This window comes from Schistocerca serialis, chromosome 1 (genome assembly GCF_023864345.2).
Source record: "Schistocerca serialis cubense isolate TAMUIC-IGC-003099 chromosome 1, iqSchSeri2.2, whole genome shotgun sequence".
Lineage (NCBI taxonomy): Eukaryota > Metazoa > Arthropoda > Insecta > Orthoptera > Acrididae > Schistocerca > Schistocerca serialis.
Genome location: NC_064638.1, coordinates 310,721,371 through 310,741,832, shown reverse-complemented (window position 1 = coordinate 310,741,832; position 20,462 = coordinate 310,721,371). Strand labels below are relative to the sequence as shown.

At 42.7% G+C, this 20,462-nt stretch overlaps 1 protein-coding gene across 3 annotated transcripts in view; it reads right to left on the bottom strand.

The window, feature by feature from the left end:
• LOC126469507 (Golgi reassembly-stacking protein 2) overlaps nt 1-20,462 on the bottom strand; it is a 54,927-nt gene that overhangs the window by 4,974 nt on the left and 29,491 nt on the right. For all 3 annotated transcript variants that reach the window (XM_050096648.1, XM_050096642.1, XM_050096638.1), the window contains exons 5-7: nt 15,836-16,053; nt 13,217-13,304; nt 5,628-6,327 (exon numbers count right to left, since the gene is read on the bottom strand). In XM_050096648.1, coding sequence (XP_049952605.1) covers nt 5,628-6,327; nt 13,217-13,304; nt 15,836-16,053 — 1,006 coding nt within the window. The remainder of the gene's footprint in view (nt 1-5,627; nt 6,328-13,216; nt 13,305-15,835; nt 16,054-20,462) is intronic.

Sequence of the window (20,462 nt, the reverse complement as noted above, 5' to 3'; positions counted from 1 at the left end):
TGCCAGGTACTCCATATCAGTGACCTCACTAGTCATTAGACATCATAAGAGAGCAGAATAGAGCACTCCGTGGAACTCACCGACTTTGAATGTGGTCAGGTGACTGGGTGTCACTTGTGGGTCATTCCATGTCAGTTCAACCAGGGGCTCCAGCTCACAGTCTCAGATTTGACTGAAATTCAGTACACTAATTCTACCATGTGTGGAACACTCGTGTACAAAGTATTAGTTTCCCCTGCCAATTAGTTCCAGAATTATGACTTGTGAAAGAAGGTGGCATGGTTGGTTGGTTGTTTTGGGGAAGGAGACCAGACAGTGAGGTCATTGGATTAGGGAAGGACGGGGAAGGAAGTCGGCCGTGCCCTTTGAAAGGGACCATCCCGGCATTTGCCTGGAGTGATTTAGGGAAATCACGGAAAACCTAAATCAGGATGGCCGGACGCGGGATTGAACCGCCGTCCTCCCGAATGCGAGTCCAGTGTCTAACCACTGCGCCACCTCGCTCGGTGAAGGTGGCATGACACGGAAATTGCAACCCGCATCTGGGAATCTATCTTCAGACCCAACTTCAGGTCTTAATAGCTTTGGAACTATTCCGCACAGTCCAGTGAAATTTTTACAACCCAATAACATCCACTTAGAGAACACACACTATGAATCAAAACACCAACAACATGTTTCCGAGGGAAAATAAAAAATTTCAAAATGTGATTTAAAAAATGTAATATGTTAAGAGGTACATATTGTAGGTGCCCTCTATGCCAAATATAATTCACTCAAAAAGGGTATAAATTTTTTTTGTGGTAAGCTTAATGTGGCCTGAACAGACACAGAACTCATCTTGCCCACATCAGTCACACAGAGTTACATGCACACAAAATTTGAAAAAATTACCTGAAAAACATGGCTTTTCTAAGTGTGGTACCACAAAAGGAACAAGTGGTATCCAAGCCAAATTTCAAACACTGCCCAAGTAGACCATAATATAATATGCGGCAAAATTTCAACTTATTATTGCAAGGCATTTGTGTACAATAAAAGTTGACAGAGATGTATTTGGTTATGTTTCTTTTAACTCGGTTTAGCAAGTAATAGTGATGATGCAGACAGCTTGTTTCAGATAAAGCTGCAGCAATTGTTGGCAACCATTAGGCAACAGAAAGTTAAAGAATGGTAGCTTTCAGGGACAGAATGAGTCATTGTTAGGCAAGAACAACAAAGGAAACAAGCAACAATTACAGGTTACTCATGTTTTTAAGATTCTAGTACAGACTGATCAGTTCTGTTGTGGAAAGTCAGTATGGAGGCAGGAGAATGTACTAGTGGTGCTTTTGTTCAAGCAAGTTGCAGTATTGGTAGAGCAGAAGCATCTGAATGTCATAAAACAACATAGGAACAAAATGTGGCATTCGCTTTGTACTGTATGATCTGGATGAATCGGACCAAGATTTGTTGCTATGGAGATCTGGGATACACCCTGTGGGCACAAGAAGTACAGTTCCAGGAAACTTTAGTGTTTGTTATCATCATATTAAGATAGATTGCCAGATGCAGGTTGCAATTTCCGGGTCACGCCACTTTCTTTCACAAGCCATAATTCTGGAACTAATTGGCAGAGGAACTTAAAAGTTTGTACATGAGTGTTCCACACTTGGTAGCATTGGTGTGCTAAATTTCAGCCAAATCTGAGACTATCAGGTGGAACATTTTCTCAAATTGGTTGAACTGACATGGAATGACCCTTGTGTCGTACGTCTGTAAGTGAGATTTCCACAATCCTGAACATCCCTAAGTCCACTGTTTCTGATGTGATAGTGAAATGGAAATGTAAAGGGACACGTAGAGCACAAAAATGTACAGGCTGACTTTGTCAGAATACACTGCAAGTGCTATGACAGTCAGGCAGGAGGTGAGTAAAACTTGTGATTTCATGGTTGAGCAGCTGCTCATATGCCACACATCACACCGGTAAATGCAAAACGATGCCTCACTTGGTGTAAGGAGTGTAAAAATTGGACAATTTAACAATGGAAAAACACTGTGTGGAGTGATGAATCGCAGTACACAATGTGGTGATCTGATGGTAGGCTGTGGGTATGGCGAATGCCCGGTGAACGTCATCTGCCAGCATGTGTAGTGCCAAAAGTAAAATTTGGAGGTGGTGGTGTTATAGTGTGGTTGTGGAGTGGTTACATGACAATAACATCCCTGTAATGGACTAGCCTGCACAGAGTCCTGATCTGAATCCTATAGAACACCTTTGGGATGTTTTGGAATGCCGACTTCGTAACAGGGCACACAGACCGACATCAATACTTATCCTCAGTGCAGCACTCTGTGAAGAATGGGCTGCCATTCCCCAAGAAACCTTAAAGTACCTGAATGAACATATGCCTGTGAGAATGGAAGCTGTCATCAAGGATAAGGGTGGGCCAACACCATATTGAATTCCAGCATTACTGATGGAGGGTGCCACAAACTTTTAAGTCATTTTCTGCCAGGTGTCTAGATACTTTTGATCACACAGTGTATATACACACACATACAGCAGAGAAGAATGGGGAATTGTTCTTGTGACAACATAGATTGGAATAGGCAAAATCCACTGACATAAGCAATAGTGAAAAAAAGGCATATTGTTATGGGTCTGCACTGGGAACAAGCATTTCAGAAATGGTCAAGGTGACACTGTTAATGTGTTATTGTCATGAAAATCTATGGAATGTAGCTGAAGAATGATGAATGACAAGTAGGTGGAAATTTGACAAAGCACTGAGAGCTCTAAGTTGAAATAATGCACCTGGGGCATGTGACATTCCTTCAGAATAATCATGATCCTCATAACAAATATCGCAAAACTGTTTCACCTGGTATGTAGGATATAAGAGACTGTCGAAAACCTCAGATTTCAAGAATAATGTAACATACTTAAACACAAATTACCTAAGAATGGAACAGCTGGTAGAAGCTGATCTTCTAAAAGCTGATATGGTAGAAGATCAATGGAAGAACAACAATCTACATTTAAGCATTTGTAAACTTAGAAAAAGCTGTTGACTGGGATATACTAGGGAAATTGTAATGTTATTGGGGACAAAATACAAGGGGCAACAGGTTATCTAAAACTTGCACAGACAACAATCTGCAGTTCTATGAGTTGAATACAGAGAGAGAGCCTTATTCAATACGTACATCTGGCAAGCAGTAAATGAAACAAAAGGACAAATTTGTAACAGGAGTTAACATTCAGAAAGAAGAAACAAAGACTTTAAGGTTTCCAATGACATTTTAATTCTATCAGACATGGCAAATGACTTGAAAGACCTGTGGAACAGAATGTGTTGTGACTAAGAGATGAAGAACAACAAAAGTAATCAAGTGCAATCAAACTGAATCAGGCTATGCTGGGAGACTCAGATAAAAAAAAATAGAACTAAAATTTGCAAAGACTTTTTACTATTTTGACAACACAATAACTTACGGCTGATTTAAAGGGGACGTAATAACACAAACCGGCAATAGCAGTAAAAACATTTGTGAAAAAGTTAAATTTGTTAACAAATTTAAGGGATGAGATGTCTTTTTCTGAAAGTAATTATGGAGATATTGAGGCAGTTCGAATTTCTGCAGTGCAGCCTTATACAGAAGTGAAAGTGAACAATATTCAGTACAGACAGGAGGAGAAAGAAACTTCTGAAATGTTGTACAATGAAGAAGTGAAAGTGAACAATATGCAGTACAGACAAGAGGAGAAAGAAACTTCTGAAATGTTGTACAATGAATCTGGCCCATCCAGCAAGTCTCCCCTGACCCAGGGTTCTGGGCGACTTTTCCAAAATCTACCCCTTTTCTTAAACCTCACCTTTTTTCCCCTTCAAACCTCTACCTTCACTTTCAAGCCTTCTGCCAGACAAAGGAACCATTGGCTCAAAAAGTTTGCAATCTTTAAAACCTTTCCTGTGTGTGTTCTCCTGCCACTTCTTGTGAGTGGATTTGTTTTAAGTCTACAGTTACATTATATTTAAATTTTGAAATGTTGAGTTGCAGATGAATGCTAAAATGTAGATGGTTATATCAACTGACTTATGATGAGGCAATGAATTGAATTGAGACTGAAGAAATCATCGTACATTAAGGCCCAGTGGGTGGTGAGAACAAAAGACATATTGTAATTCCAGTTCCCACCTGCAGAGTTCTGAAAAATTGGAATCAAGGGGGAGAACCCAGATGGTACATGTGGTAAACCAGGCACTGAAGTCATACCTATCGTGTTATTGAGCATGCTCTGCAACATCATATTGCATGTTGCCAATATACACCCTCTGCCTATGCCCATTCATCATCATAACTGCCAACTTGGTGGTAGTCATACCAATGCAGAAGGTCAGGCGTTGTTTACATAGCAGTTGGTACACAAAATGTATCATTTCACAGGTGGCTCTCCCTTTGATAGTATAGGTTTTGCGAGTTACAGGACTGGTATAGGAGGTAGGAAGATGCACAGGGCAAGCCCTACAGCGGTAGGAGCCACAGGGTATCAAAATGGATGCAGGAGCATAGGGTGTGATCAGGATATTGCTGAGAATGAGGGGTGGGGGTGGGGGGAAATTCTAAGTGTATGGTGGGCAAAATGTCAGACAGCAAGGACCTACCTCGTTTCAGGGCATAATTTTAGGAAGTCATAACCTTGTCAAAGTAGTTGACAAATACATTCAAGGGCAGTATAGCACTAGTGACAAGAGGTGTATTCATCATTTGCTTCTTGGACAGATCAGCAGCACAATGCTTGGATGGAGTGGCCCGGAAAATCTGCTTTTGAACAAGGTTAGTGGATCCAGTGAAAGATGAGATGAGAATGTAATGCTTTACAGTGTCTGGATCTGAACACGTTTGCCTTGAATGCCAAAACTGTATGGGAGGAAATATTTGATATGATATCACGAGTACTGAAGGCTTTGACTACAGTGAATGTTTAGAACAATCACAAAGGCCAACAGTTTTGCTGGATCATGGACTTACTGGGAGTACATCAAAATTCACACTGATTTGCTACATAGGGAAATGTTGCAAAGTGACACTGTATGAGTCAGAATGATGATATACAGTAACAAGTTGTGTGTGGCTCTACAGCAGTGTTAAAACAACAATTAAAGTTTGTGATAAAAAAAAAAAAAACACACACACACACACACTCTGTAAGCATGCGGTGAAAAAGATTTAATACATAAAGTACCGTTGCAGCATAGAAAAATCTCTCATACTGCATTATATACAATCTTTACAACAGTTATTGCCCAAAGACTCCTCTTTAGTTACATTATTTTGAAAATTATAAAAATGTTGAAAAAAGAACAATAATCAGAAGAACACACAAAACTTATTTTGTTAGAACAAGTACACACACAAAACTTATTTTGTTAGAACAAGTACATTTTTGCTTTGTACAGATTTAAGTATGATTCATACAAAGTTTTTAATTGTCATGTAGCTTTAGCATTCATTTTCTGTCTATTTACACAATGTATCAAGAGCAACTACAGTCCAAACATCTGAGCAAATTAAAGAAGAAATAATCAAAACTATATCAGATCAAAGCAGATGCTCATACAAGGTGACATGTCACTTACTTGCTGCTAGAGTTGTCGCTGATCTGGCAACTGATGGTAAAACACCACTTGCTGTTGCTGCTGTCTCAATACCACTGCGAGGTGGCATAGCAGGCATGGGAGCTGTGGGTGGTGGTACTGTGAAAAGGTGTGCTGTTGACTGCGGAGGCACTTTGTAGTCTGATACTGTAAATGGAGCTGGTCGATAGCCAGATGGTTGTGATGCAGGATATGTTACTCCCTGTGCACCTATTGTTCCCTGCATTCCAGTGTTTAGCATTTGGATATTATTCATTTGTTGGCTTGTATTGAGTGTTGTTGGGACAGATGTTCCTTGATAACTAGGGCCAAGGCCTGTAGAAACAACTGTTGGTTGGTAAGTGGAATCTGAGATAACTGAAGGTTGATAGACAGTAGAATTTGGTGAAGGAACTGTGATAGGTAACCTCTGTTCAATGCTGTGCGAAATAGAGAGTGGGGACATTTGGTATTCAGATGTTGTAGATGGTGGCATTGATGTAAGACTGCCACTCTCTTGGAGGTGAGGTGTCACAAAAGACTGCATTCCTGATGTGGACACTGTAGCCTGAGTCTTTCCAGATTCTGGCGACACAGTGTCACTGAATGTTGGGGCTGCACTTGCTATTGACGGCTGTGCACCTGGACTAGCTGCACCGCCTGGCGCAGTAGTCCTTGTTGCAGCTGTAGTTGCAGGTGAAGCCTACGGAAAACAAAAAAATCATGTATTTAGAATTTGCCTAAAGTGACACATACACATGCCCTGGTGCACACCCGCATGCACACATGCTCTTTCTGCAAGTTGACGATTCATCATCAAACAAAACATTTTACTTCTTAGGGCATGCTATATATAAACCTCAAACGGCAAATTTACTGAAACAAAATAAAAAAATGATGAGGCCGAAATGGGTACATTGCTAGTCCCCTTAAAGATGACAGAGAGGCACAACAAAAAGACTGTGACACACTGAGCTTTTTCTGAAAACACACACACACACACACACACACACACACATGTTCAAGTGCACACATAACCGCTATCTCTGACCAGACTGCAACTGTTGTGTTGAACAAAACACCAATGAGAAACAGGGCAGAGAGGTGGGAGGGGGTGGGGGACGGGGCCAGTATGGGTGGGGGGAAAGAAGCATGCAGGGATTAGAAGGCGGTAGGATAAGGCTGCCAGGGTAGTGTCAGGAGGGTGTGGGGGAGGAAGTGGAGCAGAAAAAAAGAAGAGCACAGAGGGGGAAAAGACTGCTGAGTGATGCACAATGACAATGAGGTGGCATGAATTGGGAGGTGGTTATACGACAGAAGGGGTCGAAACTGTTGGGTGGAGAGTGTGGGGACAGTAGAATATCGTAGGTTGAGGTTCGGACAATTTCAGGAGCAGAAAATGTATTGTAGTTCAGAAAAGTTGTGGTGGAGGAAGGATCCAGATGGTCCAGTTTGTGAAACAGCCACTGAAATCAAGCATGTTATGTTCAGCTGCACAGTGTGCTGCAGGATAGTCTGCCATGCTCCCAACCACACTTTGGCAGTGGCCATTCATCCTGGTGTATAACTGGGTGGTATTCATACCAACACAGAAAGCTGTGTACTACTTGCAGGAGAGCTGGTAAATGGCAAGGCTGCGTTCACAGGTGGCTTGGCTTCTGATGGGGTAGGGTAAGCCTGTGACAGAACTGGAATAGGAAGTGCTGGGTGGGTAGATTGGGCAGGTCTTGCACCTGGGTCTTCCACAGTGGTATGATACATGGCATCGAGAGTGTCATAGGGATGGACTAGGATGTTATGGAGGATGGGTGGGTGATGGAACACCATTTTATGAGGGGGTGGTTAGGGTCTTGAGTTGGATGTCCCTCATTTCAGGGCATGATGATAAATAATCAAAAGCCCTGACAAGGAACGTGGTTCTGTTGTTCTAGTTCAGGGTGGTATTGTGTGACGAAGGGGAACTCCTTTGTAGCTGGTTCTTGGAGATGGTGGGAAGATTGGGAGTGTATGGTGGTATGGGATGGGAAGTCTTTGTGGCTTAGGTCTGGGGGATAGTGAGTGTCTGTGAATGCCTTGGGAGACATTCACCATACTGGGCATGAGAGTTCTTGTCACTGTAGATATGCCATCCCTGAGCATCCAAATTGTACATGGAAGGGATTTTCTGAAGTGGAAAGGATGGCAGCTGTCGCAGTGCAGGTACTGTTGGTGGTTGATTGGGTTAATGTGGACAGAGGCATGGATGGAAGCATCAGAGAGGTGGTGGTCAATGTTGAGAAGGTGGCATGCTGGGTTGAGAAGGACCAAATGAAGCAGATGGGAAAGAAGGTGTTGAGGTTGTGAAGGAATGAGGAAAGGGTGTCTTGGCCCCAAGTCCACATCATGAAGATACCATCAGTGAACCTGAACCAGACCAAGGGTTTGGAAGGCTCAGAATGTTTTCTCTAGATGGGCCATAAACAAGATGGCGTAGGAGGGTGAGATGTGGATGCCGCTGGACGTGTCGCAGATTTGTCTGTATACCTTCTCTTCATAAAAAAACAGTTGTATGTTAAGATGAAGTTAGTAAGGTTGAGGTAGTGGATTTGAGTCTGAAGGACGTTGGGATAGGTGGTGTTTAATAGTGGCAAGACTACGGCCATGAGGAATGGTGGTGTATAGGGAAGTGGTGTCAATGTTGAGAGTATGGATCCAGGAGGTATAGCAGAGGGGATGGTGGAGAGTCTGAGAAGGAAATGATGTGGGAGGTTAGATTTTGGGCAATTGGTTAGAGGTGTTGGTCAATGAGGGCCAAAATTATTTCAGTGGGTGGGGGCACAATAACCAGCTGAAAGGGGTGTACAGGCTTGTTGGGTTTGTGGATTTTTGGGAGCACATAGAAGGTAGCTGTGTGGTGTGTCACAGGAGTGAGGAGGAAAAACGATTCAGGGGAGAAGTTTTGGGGAGGGCCATGCTGGACTTCTGGGATTGTAACACTCTGGCAAGGTTCATAGGCAGGGGAGTCAGACAATTGGCAGAGGCCTCCCGTCTAGTGTACACTGTGATGATGATGACAGTGGCAGATCATTTGTATGCATTTAGAATGACTAGATTAACATCTGTTTTGAGGCTGTGTATAGCTATCCTTCCTTCTGCCAAAAGGTGGTTGTTCTTAGTAAGGGTCTTGGGGGAGGACGGTGAGGCCATGACGGATGTAAGAAATTCCTGGAAACTGAACAGGGGATGGTTAGGTGGGAGGGGGTTGGGGAGGATCACATTTGGATGGTGGTATGAAGCGGGAGACACAGGGTTCAATGTTGGGGTTAGGTTGGATTTTGCTGGAGGGATTAGTGGTAAGGGAGTGTTTCCACCGCAGGTAAAAAAGTGTTTTGACACCCTCTCCCCTGAATCCATTTCTGTCCTCACCCCTGCTACAACGCGCACACATGCTCCCCAAAATCAACAATCCCCAGAAATCCTGGACACCCCATTGTAGTTCGTTATTGTGCCCCACTGAGAATTTCAGCCCTTGCTGACGAACACCTCCAACCATTTGGCCAAAATCTAGTCTTCCATGACAAAGATATCAACCACATCCTTTACCGAATCTCCACCATCCCCACCCCTTTATCTCCTGGCTTTCTACTCCTCACAGGTGATACCACTTCCCTATAAACCAACATCCCTCCTGCCCACAGTCATGCTACTGAAAACTCTTCTCTCCCAGCGTTCTCCAGCTTCCAAACCCACTATCTCATTACTGATACATTGTTCTGACTTTATTTTAACAGAGAACTAGTACTCCTTTGAAGAGAAGGTATACAAGCAAATCTGTGGCACAGCCATGGATGCCTGCATGGCACCCTCCTATGCAAACCTGTTTATGGGCCATCTAGAGAAAACCTTCCTAGCCAGCCACAACCCCAAAACCCTGGTATGGCTCAGGTTCATTGATGATATATTCATGAGCTGGACTCAGGGCCAACACACCCTATCCTCATTCCCTCACAACTCCAAACCCTTCTCTCCCAATCACTTCACCTAGTCATCCTCAACCCCTGGGTCACATTCTGAATGCTGATCACCTTGAATCTGATGGCTCCATCCACACCTCTTTTTACATTAAACCCATTAACCACCAACAGTTCCTGTATTTTAACAGCTGCCGTCCCTCCCCACACCAAAAATTCACTCCCATACACACTGCTCACTCAGGAGCACCCCCTTCGCCGTCCAATACCACACTTGACTAACAGCTGAATTACATACCTCGTTGGGGCTTTAATTATGTATCATATCATCATGCCCTGAAATGAGAGAGATCCTACCAAAGATCCTCTTGCTCCCACTAAAGTGGTGTTCCATTGTCCACCCAACCCCCACAACACCCTACTCCATCACTGTGCCACTCCCTGTCTCCCAACCTTGTCACAGTGCTCACATTCCTGTGGGAGACCCAGGTACAAGACCTACCCAATCCATTCTCCCAGTACTTCCCATTCCAGTCATCACAAGGTTATTCTACTCAATTAGAGACCGGGTCACCTGTCAAAGCAGCCAATTCATATACCAGCTCTACTGTAATCACTGCACAGCTTTTTATATTGCTATGACAACCAACCAGCCAGCCAGCCACCAAAGTGGACCATCCTTTGGCAAAACATACAGTTAAAAATAACATGATTGATTTCAATGGCTGCTCCCCTCCACCACCGTATTTTCTGACGTGCACATGGGAGTTATCCTTACATTCACTGCTCCTGAAAATATCCCAGTGTCAACCTAACCTAACCTAAGCTACTGTCCCTGCATCCTCCACCCAACGGTTTCCGTCTGCATCGCCTCCCATCCTATCACCTCCTCCCAATTCATGTTCCATCACCCTCATTAGCACTACTCTCTGTCAACGCTCCCAGCAATCTTTTCCCCTTTATGCTCCCCTGCTTTTGCTGCCCTGGTAGCTTTCCCTGCCACCCCCTAGTCCCTGCATGCTCTGTGAAACAGCATTCTTCTTTCCTCACCATCCTCCCACCCCTCGGCAGTTCGCTATCCCTCTCCCTTCCCTACTACGCTCTGAATGGCCATTACTGTTCAATGCAAAGGCTCTGCAGATCAGTAACAGTCTTTTTGTTGTGCCTGTCTGCAATTAAACATGTTATCCTTACAGTAGGTAGCAATCTATCCTTTTCATGATTTTGTGATATTCCTATTTGGATGTTCCATTGTTTCATTTATAAACCACGTTCAACTTTCCTAATTATCTATTCTCTCACTTTCTTACCAAGTCACATACAGTTTGAGACAATTTGCAGTGAAGGCAATCTGTTTTGTATGATCCGTAAATCCTTATAAAGTGAGCTTTACATTTTATTTGTTCCAACTGAAGGAGATATTGAAAAAAAGATGAAATAATTTTGAGATAAGACTCAATGTACTGCTCACGTGAGGAGGAAAAAAAGAAGAACGAACAGAGGACAAGATTATTCCAGCAGTAGGAAAATGAATGCTATAATATTATTCCTCTCGGCTGTAGCTGCAAGAAGTAGAAGTGTCCTAAAATGCCAGCACAAAAATGACTATAAGGGTTGGAACTTAGATAGTGGCAACTATTTATTCACAATCGATACAAAAGAGTTACATGTTTGAACCTGTTACTGTCCTTCAAAGTAGTCACCAGCATTGAGTAGAACCTGTTGCCAGCCATGTGGAAGGCATAGTATACTGTTAGCAGAGCCTGTTCTGTTGATGGTGCGAATGGAGCGGTCTACTGCCTGTCGAATTTCTGGAACAGTTCTGAAGTGAATGCCACGAAGAGGTTCCTTCATCTTCGGAATCAAATCAAAGTCACAAGGACTTAAGTCCGGGGAGTATGGTGGATGGTAAAGTACTTTCCAGTCCCATCGACCAAACAGGGCATCCACAGCTTGCGCTGTATGCGTCCGCACATTCTCGTGCAAAATGATGGACGAGTAGTGCAGAAAGTGTCGCTGCTTCTTTAGCAAAGCTGATCGCAGGTGATACTCCAAAAACGAACAGTAATACTGTGCAATGATGGTCTGCCGTGGAGGAACGTAATGCATTAGGATAGCACCATCACAGATGTACACAAAAATCACCATAACTTTCACCATACTGGGGCTCTGACGCACTTTTGACTTTTGTGGCGACCCATAATGATGCCATTTGTTGGATTGGTGTTTCAGTTGTGGCTCGTATGATGTGGCCCCTGTGTCATCCAGTGTTACAATATGGCGTACGAAAGCCTCTCCGCCGTGCTCATAGTGCTCCAAGTGCGTCTGAGCAGCGTCGTAATGCATCCATTTCTGCATTTCTGGAAATTCATGCGGAACCCATCGTGATGCTTGATTTGATTCCAAAGATGAAGGAACCACTTCGTGGCATTCGCTTCAGAACTGTTCCAGAGATCCGACAGGCAACAGACTGCTCCATTCACACCATCAACAGAACAGGCACTGCTAACAGTATACTATACCTTCCACATCGCTGGCAACAGGTTCTACACAATGCTGGTGACTACTTTGGAGGACAGTAACAGGTGCAAACATTTAACTCTTTTGTATCAGTTGTGAATAAATAGTTGCCACCATTTAAATTCCAACCCTCATACGTTTAATCCTTTCAGCACCAAATACAGTCTAAAAGCAGTGAAAAATTTCCATGAAAGTACAAGACACAATCTAATCAACATGGTGTTGTCATGTCTTACCCTTTCCAAAGTAAAGCAAAGGTTTTAAAATATGTCTGTTAAAAACAGAAAGGAAGGGCCAAAGAATGTTATGTGGATTTTCTCTACTGCTGATGTGAAGTATCCGCTGTTATACTTCCGAAAAATCTGTTCTGTTTATGTATGGAAAGTAGAAGTATGTTGTCCAACCAGAATTTTCATTTCAATGCAAGCAATCTTGATGATAATAGGAAAAATAACTGAAATGAGCATGTGTTTGCCAGTCTGGTAGAGTCTGTGTCTCATTTCACAATATTTATGTCAATGACAAACAGTGCTTATCCAAGGGAGAAATATGCACCAAGAAACGATAAAAGAAGTAAGGAATGCAATTTTAATTTGTAGTACACTTTTTGAATACAATTGTTTTGTGGTAAAGATGTTTTGGATAATATTTCAGTGACAGAATGTGAAAGTTACCAGATTATCCTTGAAAGCTTTAGAACGTTCCACAACCAGGGACACTCAGCATTTAAGGTGCTGATAGCTTTCACAAGTTACTTCCAATAACAATATGACGCAAAATATGACATAGAAACTGAAATAATTGCTACCTGTTGTAGAGCACAGCCTGAAATTTTCAGATATATAAGATCTTTAATAATTTTGTGTGTGTGTGTGTGTGTGTGTGTGTGTGTGTGTGTGTGGGGGGGGGGGGGGGGGGGCACAAAATTTTTTAGACAATTACAATTTAAAGTACAATCATAGGGCATTTTTCATTTGACTCTTGAATGGATAGCAATTTGTAGGTTAAGCATCAACATAAAACTGAACAAAAGGTATTTAATAGAAGTTAACAACAATTTGAAAACTAATGGATACACAGAAGAAGACATGTACTCTATATTAAAAATTACAATCTACTTACAATAGGTGTGACAGGAAGATGTGGTTTGGCTAGGTGACTACGTACTGGAATACGATGCAAATAGCCATATCCAATTCCACAACCCAAGCTGAAAACAAAAACACGAAATAAAATGCATCATACACTAGCTTCTTAATTACATACATAAACACTCCAAACTCCAATATGTTCACCCTTAAGTTTCTACTAGGCAAGTTTCAAAGTTGCTCAGCACAGGCTGCAGGGAGACTGTCCAACCACACACCAATGTGAGAAGTACCAGAAATATATGGAACTGCTTGGTTATAGCTGTATGGAAATAGAGAATACGATTCCTACACATTGAGAAACTTTTTGCTATTAATCAAATTTACAGTAGGGAAGTTTCAGTACTCTTAAGTTAAGCCATATTGTACATGACGATGCCAAAGCATGATGAAAATTAGTATCAAATGATTGACTAAATTTCTTAATAGTTCATAAAATGTAGTTCAAACCCGGTTTTGATCACTCTTACACTTAATGTAAACAACAGAAGATCTGGGGTGAATAATAATGTTATGAACTGGGATAGGTTGTTAGTCACTACAGGTAAGTCACTGAGCAGCAACGTTTAAAACTAGATTATGGAATTGGAACCAGTCATTATAGTCTCTGGCCACAGATTTCTGACTACAATGAGTAGTGATTTCAATTTGGGTGGAAAATGGGATGCAGTATAGGTGTAGGGTGATGATGCGGAGTGATAGCGGCATAGGGGTGGGGAAAGAAGATGATGTGCTGCCTGTGACTGTATAGGGATGTGGTGGGAATAGTATGATGGGCCCCTAGGCCACTAGAAGCAGCAGTGAGGAAGGCTGTGCTGGTGTATGGGAAAAGCGGGGAGGGGGTGGGTGTCGGCAGGGGGTGGGGTGGGGGATAGGGGGTGGAAGAGCACAGAAGAGTAAAAGACTCTTCAGGTGCACTGGAGGAGAGAAAGCATGTGTGAGGCTGAAGTGAGAGCAAAGGAGACCATAGAGGCAGGTGGGGGGCAAGGATTAGTGGAGGTTGAGGCCACAGTGGTTACAGGAACAACGGGTATGCTGCAAGTATAGTTCCAACCTGCACAATTTAGTAAATCTGCTATTTGTGGGAAGATTCCAGACTGTGAAGCAGTTATTGAAGTCAAGCACACTATGTTGCATGGTGTGATTGATTACTGCATGGCCTAACTGCCTCCTGGCCACAGCCTTTCTGGCAGACAAACCGCTTGTTGATGGTCATACCCACAGATTGCCACACAATGGTTTCAGCAATTTTGGTACACCACAAGCCTGCTTTAACAGATGGTGCTGCCTTGATGGGGGAGGAAATGCCATTGATAAGACTTGGGTAAGTGGTAACGGGATGACATGTGAACAGTTTTCACACCTATGTCTTATACATGAGCCTTAGGGCTAGGAACAGGGATGGCTAAGTATACTGCCTCTGTTGGGTGGTTGGTGGAATACCACTATCGAAAGGGTGAGGTGTATAAGGGGCGAAGATATTTCTGATTTCAGGGCACGATGAGAGATAGTATAAACACTGTCAGAGAATGTGGCAGCTGCTCCAGTCCTGGACGGTACTCTGTCATGAGGGATGTACTCCTTCATGGCTGACCAGTGGCTACGGAGGATGACTAGGAAGATAAGGTGCGGGAGATTATTTATGACAGGGAGGAGGACAGTAACATCCGTGAGAAGGGCTTGAGACTTTTGGCATATTTTGTGAGGAGCTGCTTGTCATTGCATGTGCAATGTCCATGGGTGGCTAGGCTGGAATTTCAAGGTGTGGAATGGGTGACACCTGTAGAAATGGAGATACTGTGCTGAGAGTTCTGATGAAGCCATCCACGAGGTAGAGTTTGATGAAATGGCCATGTCCAACATCTACATCCTTCCCTGATGTCACCCTTCTGTCCTTCCATCCTCCTAGCACGTCTGCATAGACCTTTACACTTATCTGCTACTTAATCTAATCCCCCCACCCCCCTGCAGAGCCTTCTGATGCTGCACCTTTTCTGTAACCCCACACCCACCCCAGCTAATTAAGCTACTTAGTGCAACTGGGCCTCAGCACCCAGACATGACATATGTGATCTGCATGTGGAGCTGTGCTTGCTTGCATGTGTGTTCTCTACATCTGAAGGACAGTCTCCAATAACTTGGTCTACTTTGACATGTGCCTGTCTGTTGTTCAATGTCTCTTCTATGTAGAGAGCAGCAATCTATTCTAATTCATATTCCTGTTACCACTGAAACTTAAATACCACATCTGTTCCACAACATTAACATTCTATATTCAATTGCAACAGCAGTGATGTATGACCAAACATCTTTCTTCATTTCATTAGTATTTTAAACAATCTACAAGAGCATCTATAGTGTGCCAATAATATTACAGTAGAAAGTAATGAATACAAGAGTAAATTTGTAACGAGACTACCAGTACATGGTTCAATCATGTTCATAAATTTCTCTCTCTCTCTCTCTCTCTCTCTCTCTCTCTCTGTGTGTGTGTGTGTGTGTGTGTGTGTGTGTGTGGGCGTGCGCGCATGAGAGAGAGAGAGAGAAAGTACTGTTACTCCTGTATTATGGAACTGCATAACATGTTACAAACCTTCCTTGTCCTCCCCACTGAGAATTTGGGGTTATGGTGACTTCTCGGCACGAGTCCTCTGCTGTGTTGTACACATAAAGTTTCAGAGGACGGCCTTCATGTGCTTCTATAAGTGTAAACAGGTCTTCTGTTTCATGTAGTACTGAATCTGCTCCAATGATATAGTCAGTGAATGGCCTTAATCCAGCAATTTCTGCTGGTGACTGTGGGTTAACTTCCTGTAAAAGTTAATATGAAATCATTTATTAATATTCACATTATATAACCAATACTTCAAAAATTTCTTAAATTGGTAGAGTAATTGAAAACTGATTCTTTGAGAAAATTGAAAATGTTATTTTATTTGTCAAATATAACTGCAAACACTATGAAAACAAATAAATACACTCACACAAACTCACAAATTAATTTGAGTTGAAATGACTGTCTAGTCTCCTCCTCCATCTTTCCGTCTTCATACTATGTTCCTCTCTCCACTCAGTTCAGATCTTCTCTCTTCATCACACATTTCATCACTTCAATGATCCACCTGTCTCTTGGTCCTCCTCTAAGTCTCTTGCTCCTATTGCACCTTAGGTATGCTGCTTAACTCTCATTCTTTTAACACGCTCATACCATCTTCATTTGGTCATTTCTACGGTTGTTCCTCTGTCTATCCATTCTAGTAGTAGTATTATGCTTGTTTGAAATTTCATCTTGCACGCCTATATCCTGCTCACTTGCCTTTTTTTCATTACCAATGCTTCTGATGCACATGTATTGCTATTGTTGGTGTTGTGTGGTTTTCAGTCCGAAGATTCGCTTGGTGCAGCTCTCCACGCTACTCTATTCTTTGAGAGCTGCTTCATCTCTGAATAACAACTGCAACCTACATCCTTCTGAATCTACTTATTGTGATCCTCTCTTGGTCTCTCTCTGATTTTTACCCATGACCCTTGCGTCCTCCAGTACTGAACTGATGATCCCTTGATGTATCAGAATACGTCCTGTCCCATCAACTGGTCCCTCCTTTTGGTCAAATGGTGACACATATTTACTGTCTCCCCAATTCTGTTCAGTATCTCCTAATTAGTTACGTGATCAATCCATATAATCTTCAATTTTCTTCTACAGCACCACATTTCAACAGCTTCTATTCTCTCTCTAAGTTAACTGTTTACCATCCATGTTTCACCACCACACATGGCTACACTCCAGACAATACCTTCAGAAAGAGTTCCTCACACTTAAATCTGTAATCAGAGTTAACAAATTCCTCTTCTTCAGAAATGCTTCTTCGCCACTGCCAGTCTACATTTTATATCCTCTCTACTTCAGCCATCAGTTATTTTGTTGCCCAAATAGCGAAACTCCTCTACTACTTTAACCATCTCGTTTCCTATCTGATTCGCTTAGCATCACCTGATTTAATTTGACAACATTCCACTATCCTTGTTTTGCTTTTGCTGATCTTCAGCTTATATCCTCCTTCAAAGGCACTGTCCGTTCCATTCCACTGCTCTTCCAAGTCCTTTTCTGTTTCTGACAGAATTACAATGTCATGCCTTTATTTTGCCATTGATGCAGTCCCACATTTTGCTTATTCTACATACATTCGCATAGTGAACTGTGATGTACTGTACTTTTCTCTTCCCATCAGTTTTTCAATTGGAGCCAAAGATTTGGTATTTTGGGAAACTAATGTATAAGCAATTACATCGTTCCACATTGCTGCTCCCTGATGTTAATTTTTACTAGACAATGATCGTGTATGTTCTGTAGAATATTATGCCTAAGTATATAGTCTGGGCCCATAAACAGTCAGCAGAGTAGTTTACAGACTGTATCTGACTGGGACAGAGAAATTTATTCTTTGGTTTTTGATTTGTTTTAGGGTGCAAAAACAAATAAAGTCATATGTAGAACACGAAGATGAAAAAGGAGATAAAAGTGACTACACCTTAAGCCCAATTGGCAGAAAGAAAAAGAGCTAAAAACAGTGACTTTCTCTTGTAGAAAGGGCCATAAAATGCACCATAGTGGCAATGGAGGTCCTGAACTAAAGATTAAATGTCCTTCACCATATTGTTACAATAGATAAAAAGTAAAATGCGGTCAAGAAACTACACGCCATTCACTAAAACAGCCAATAACTCAGATGGCAAACATAAATTAGAATTTAGGTTGTCACAAAAAGGGCATTCTACCAGGAAATAGCAGACCGTCAAATGTTGAGGGCAATGAGCACAAAGCGGTGGGGAGCACCACTTAACAAATCATGATGGCTAAAAAGACAAACTAGCTAAAATGATCTCATGGCGAGAGGAGGTCACCCACGCCGCTGGGAGAGGCTTAATAACCCAGAGCTTGTTCCCATGAAGGGAGAACCAGTGATGATGCCAATGTGACTCCACCTGCTAACAGATGGTAACACAGAGATCAACAGACGGAGTGTCAGAACTAGTGGGTTGAGGTACGAGGACTGCAGCCTTGGTAGCAGCATCAGCAGCATCGTTTCCTACCAGACCGACGTGACCAGGAACTCTAATAAACATCACACTAGCACAATTCAAGAGCGAGCAATTGATAGCTTTCCTGAACCTGTTGCGCTAAGGGATGGATGGTGTACATACAGTACACAGAAGCTTTGAAGGACAGAGAGAATCGGAGCAGACATCACAATTGAAAAGCCTGTGTCGCCGGATGTACTGCGTGGCCTGATATAGGGCAAAGAGCTCTCCAGTAAATACTGACCAGTGTTCCAGAAGTTGATAGCAAAAAATGTCAGTACCAATGATGAAGGCACACCCGACACCACAGTCAGTTTCAGAGTGGTCAGTGTACACAAACGTACTATCGCGAAGTTCTGTGTGAAGGTCGTGAAACTGAAGGCCATAGAGTGAGGCTGGAGTGGTGTCCTTAGGAAGCGAATGAAGGCCAAGGTGAACATGGGCCGACGCACGAAGCCAAGGTGGTGAATGGTTTCGCACCCATCAGTAAAGTGACAGCTAGCATGAAGTTAAGCTGCCAGAGCAAGAGCTGAAACAACTCCAGGAGGTAACAGAGAAGAGATCCGCGTCCCATACTTCTGGTCAAAGGAGACATCGAAAGAGGAGGCATAGCAGGGGTGACCACAACCGAGCTAATGTAAAAGGCACCACTGTCCAAACAGGTGCCACAATGGTGGATTTACTGAGATGACTTAACATCAACAGCCTTGCAGATGTATAAATGAAACATCAACAGTCTAGTTTCAAATGGGCAACGGGTTGGTATAAATGGAGGAGAGTGGTCCAATCCACTCCCCAAGAACTACTGCTGAGGACACGTAGGACATTGTGGAACTGGATACAGCAGGTGGCGAGGTAACATGTGGGAGGACCAAGAAAGTTTACTATCAAGCCTGATCCCCAGGAATTTTGTAATTTCAATAATAGAAAAGCGATATGCCCAAGATGTAAGGGCGGTAGACAAAACCATTCTGTTACCAGAAATTCATACAAATGGTTTTGTCAGTCAAAAAGCCAAAGACATTGTCAATTTTCCATGACTAAAGATGATCAAGACAATACTGAGGATGCTGCTCAAGGAGGCAAGTACATGGAGAACTGCTATGAATGGCAAAGTCGTCAGTGAAAAGGGAGCAGGAAATGCCCGGTGGGAGAGAGACCACACTATGGTTACTGATGATAGCAAAGAGGACAATGCTCAGCACGGAACTCTAAGGCTCACTGTTTTCCTGGATAAAGGTGTTCGACTAAGCAGAAACCACATGTACCTTGAAAACTTGTTCTCTTGAAAATTCCTGAAGGAAATGGGGCAGGCGGCCTAGGAAGCTCTATGTATAGAGAATACAGAGGATACCAGTCCTCCAGCAGGTGTCTTAGGCTTTCTCCAAATCAACAACCATTGCCACAATCTGGAAGTTCCACAGAAAACCAGTCGTGACATGTATTTATATTAAATATGAAGAAATTCCTCTAGTTGTATTTAAGGTGTCGATTTTATTTTGGCAACTAGTTTCAACGTTGTAACATCATCTTCAGGCCCATACACTTGTTGACGTCAACTGCGTGCGGCTGATACTAGAAGTCAGTGGTGAGATACGGTTGTGCTCCGTGTAGAAGGTGGTTAGTTCACCTTGTGAACACAGCTAGCGAGAGAAATGGGGCAGTAGCTAGAAGGAAGGTGTTTGTCCTTACTGGGCTTAGGTATGGGTATGACAGTGGCTTCACACCAGCATCTGGGAATCGTGTCCTCTGCCCAGATGCGGTTGTACATATTATGCAGAAAGTGCTTGCCTGTAAGAGAAAGATGCTGCAACATCTGAATGTGAACATTGTCTGGATCTGGGACAATCAGGATGAAGTGAGAGCATGATCTAGTTCCCTCATAGTAAAGGCAGCATTGTCTTAATAGAACTGTTAAATGAAATCAAGCTAGCTGTTTTGGTATCCTGAAGAACGCGACGAGACTGAGCATGCAACTATTTACAACCAATACAATTTGCCATTGTAGGATGACGATTAAAAATGCGGAGAGCATGTCTCTGCGTTAATTGCATCACGGCACATGTCAGTCTACCAAGGGACTGGGACACGGTACAGGATGAAGTGCGAGGAATCGAACATAACATCTGTAAGGTATT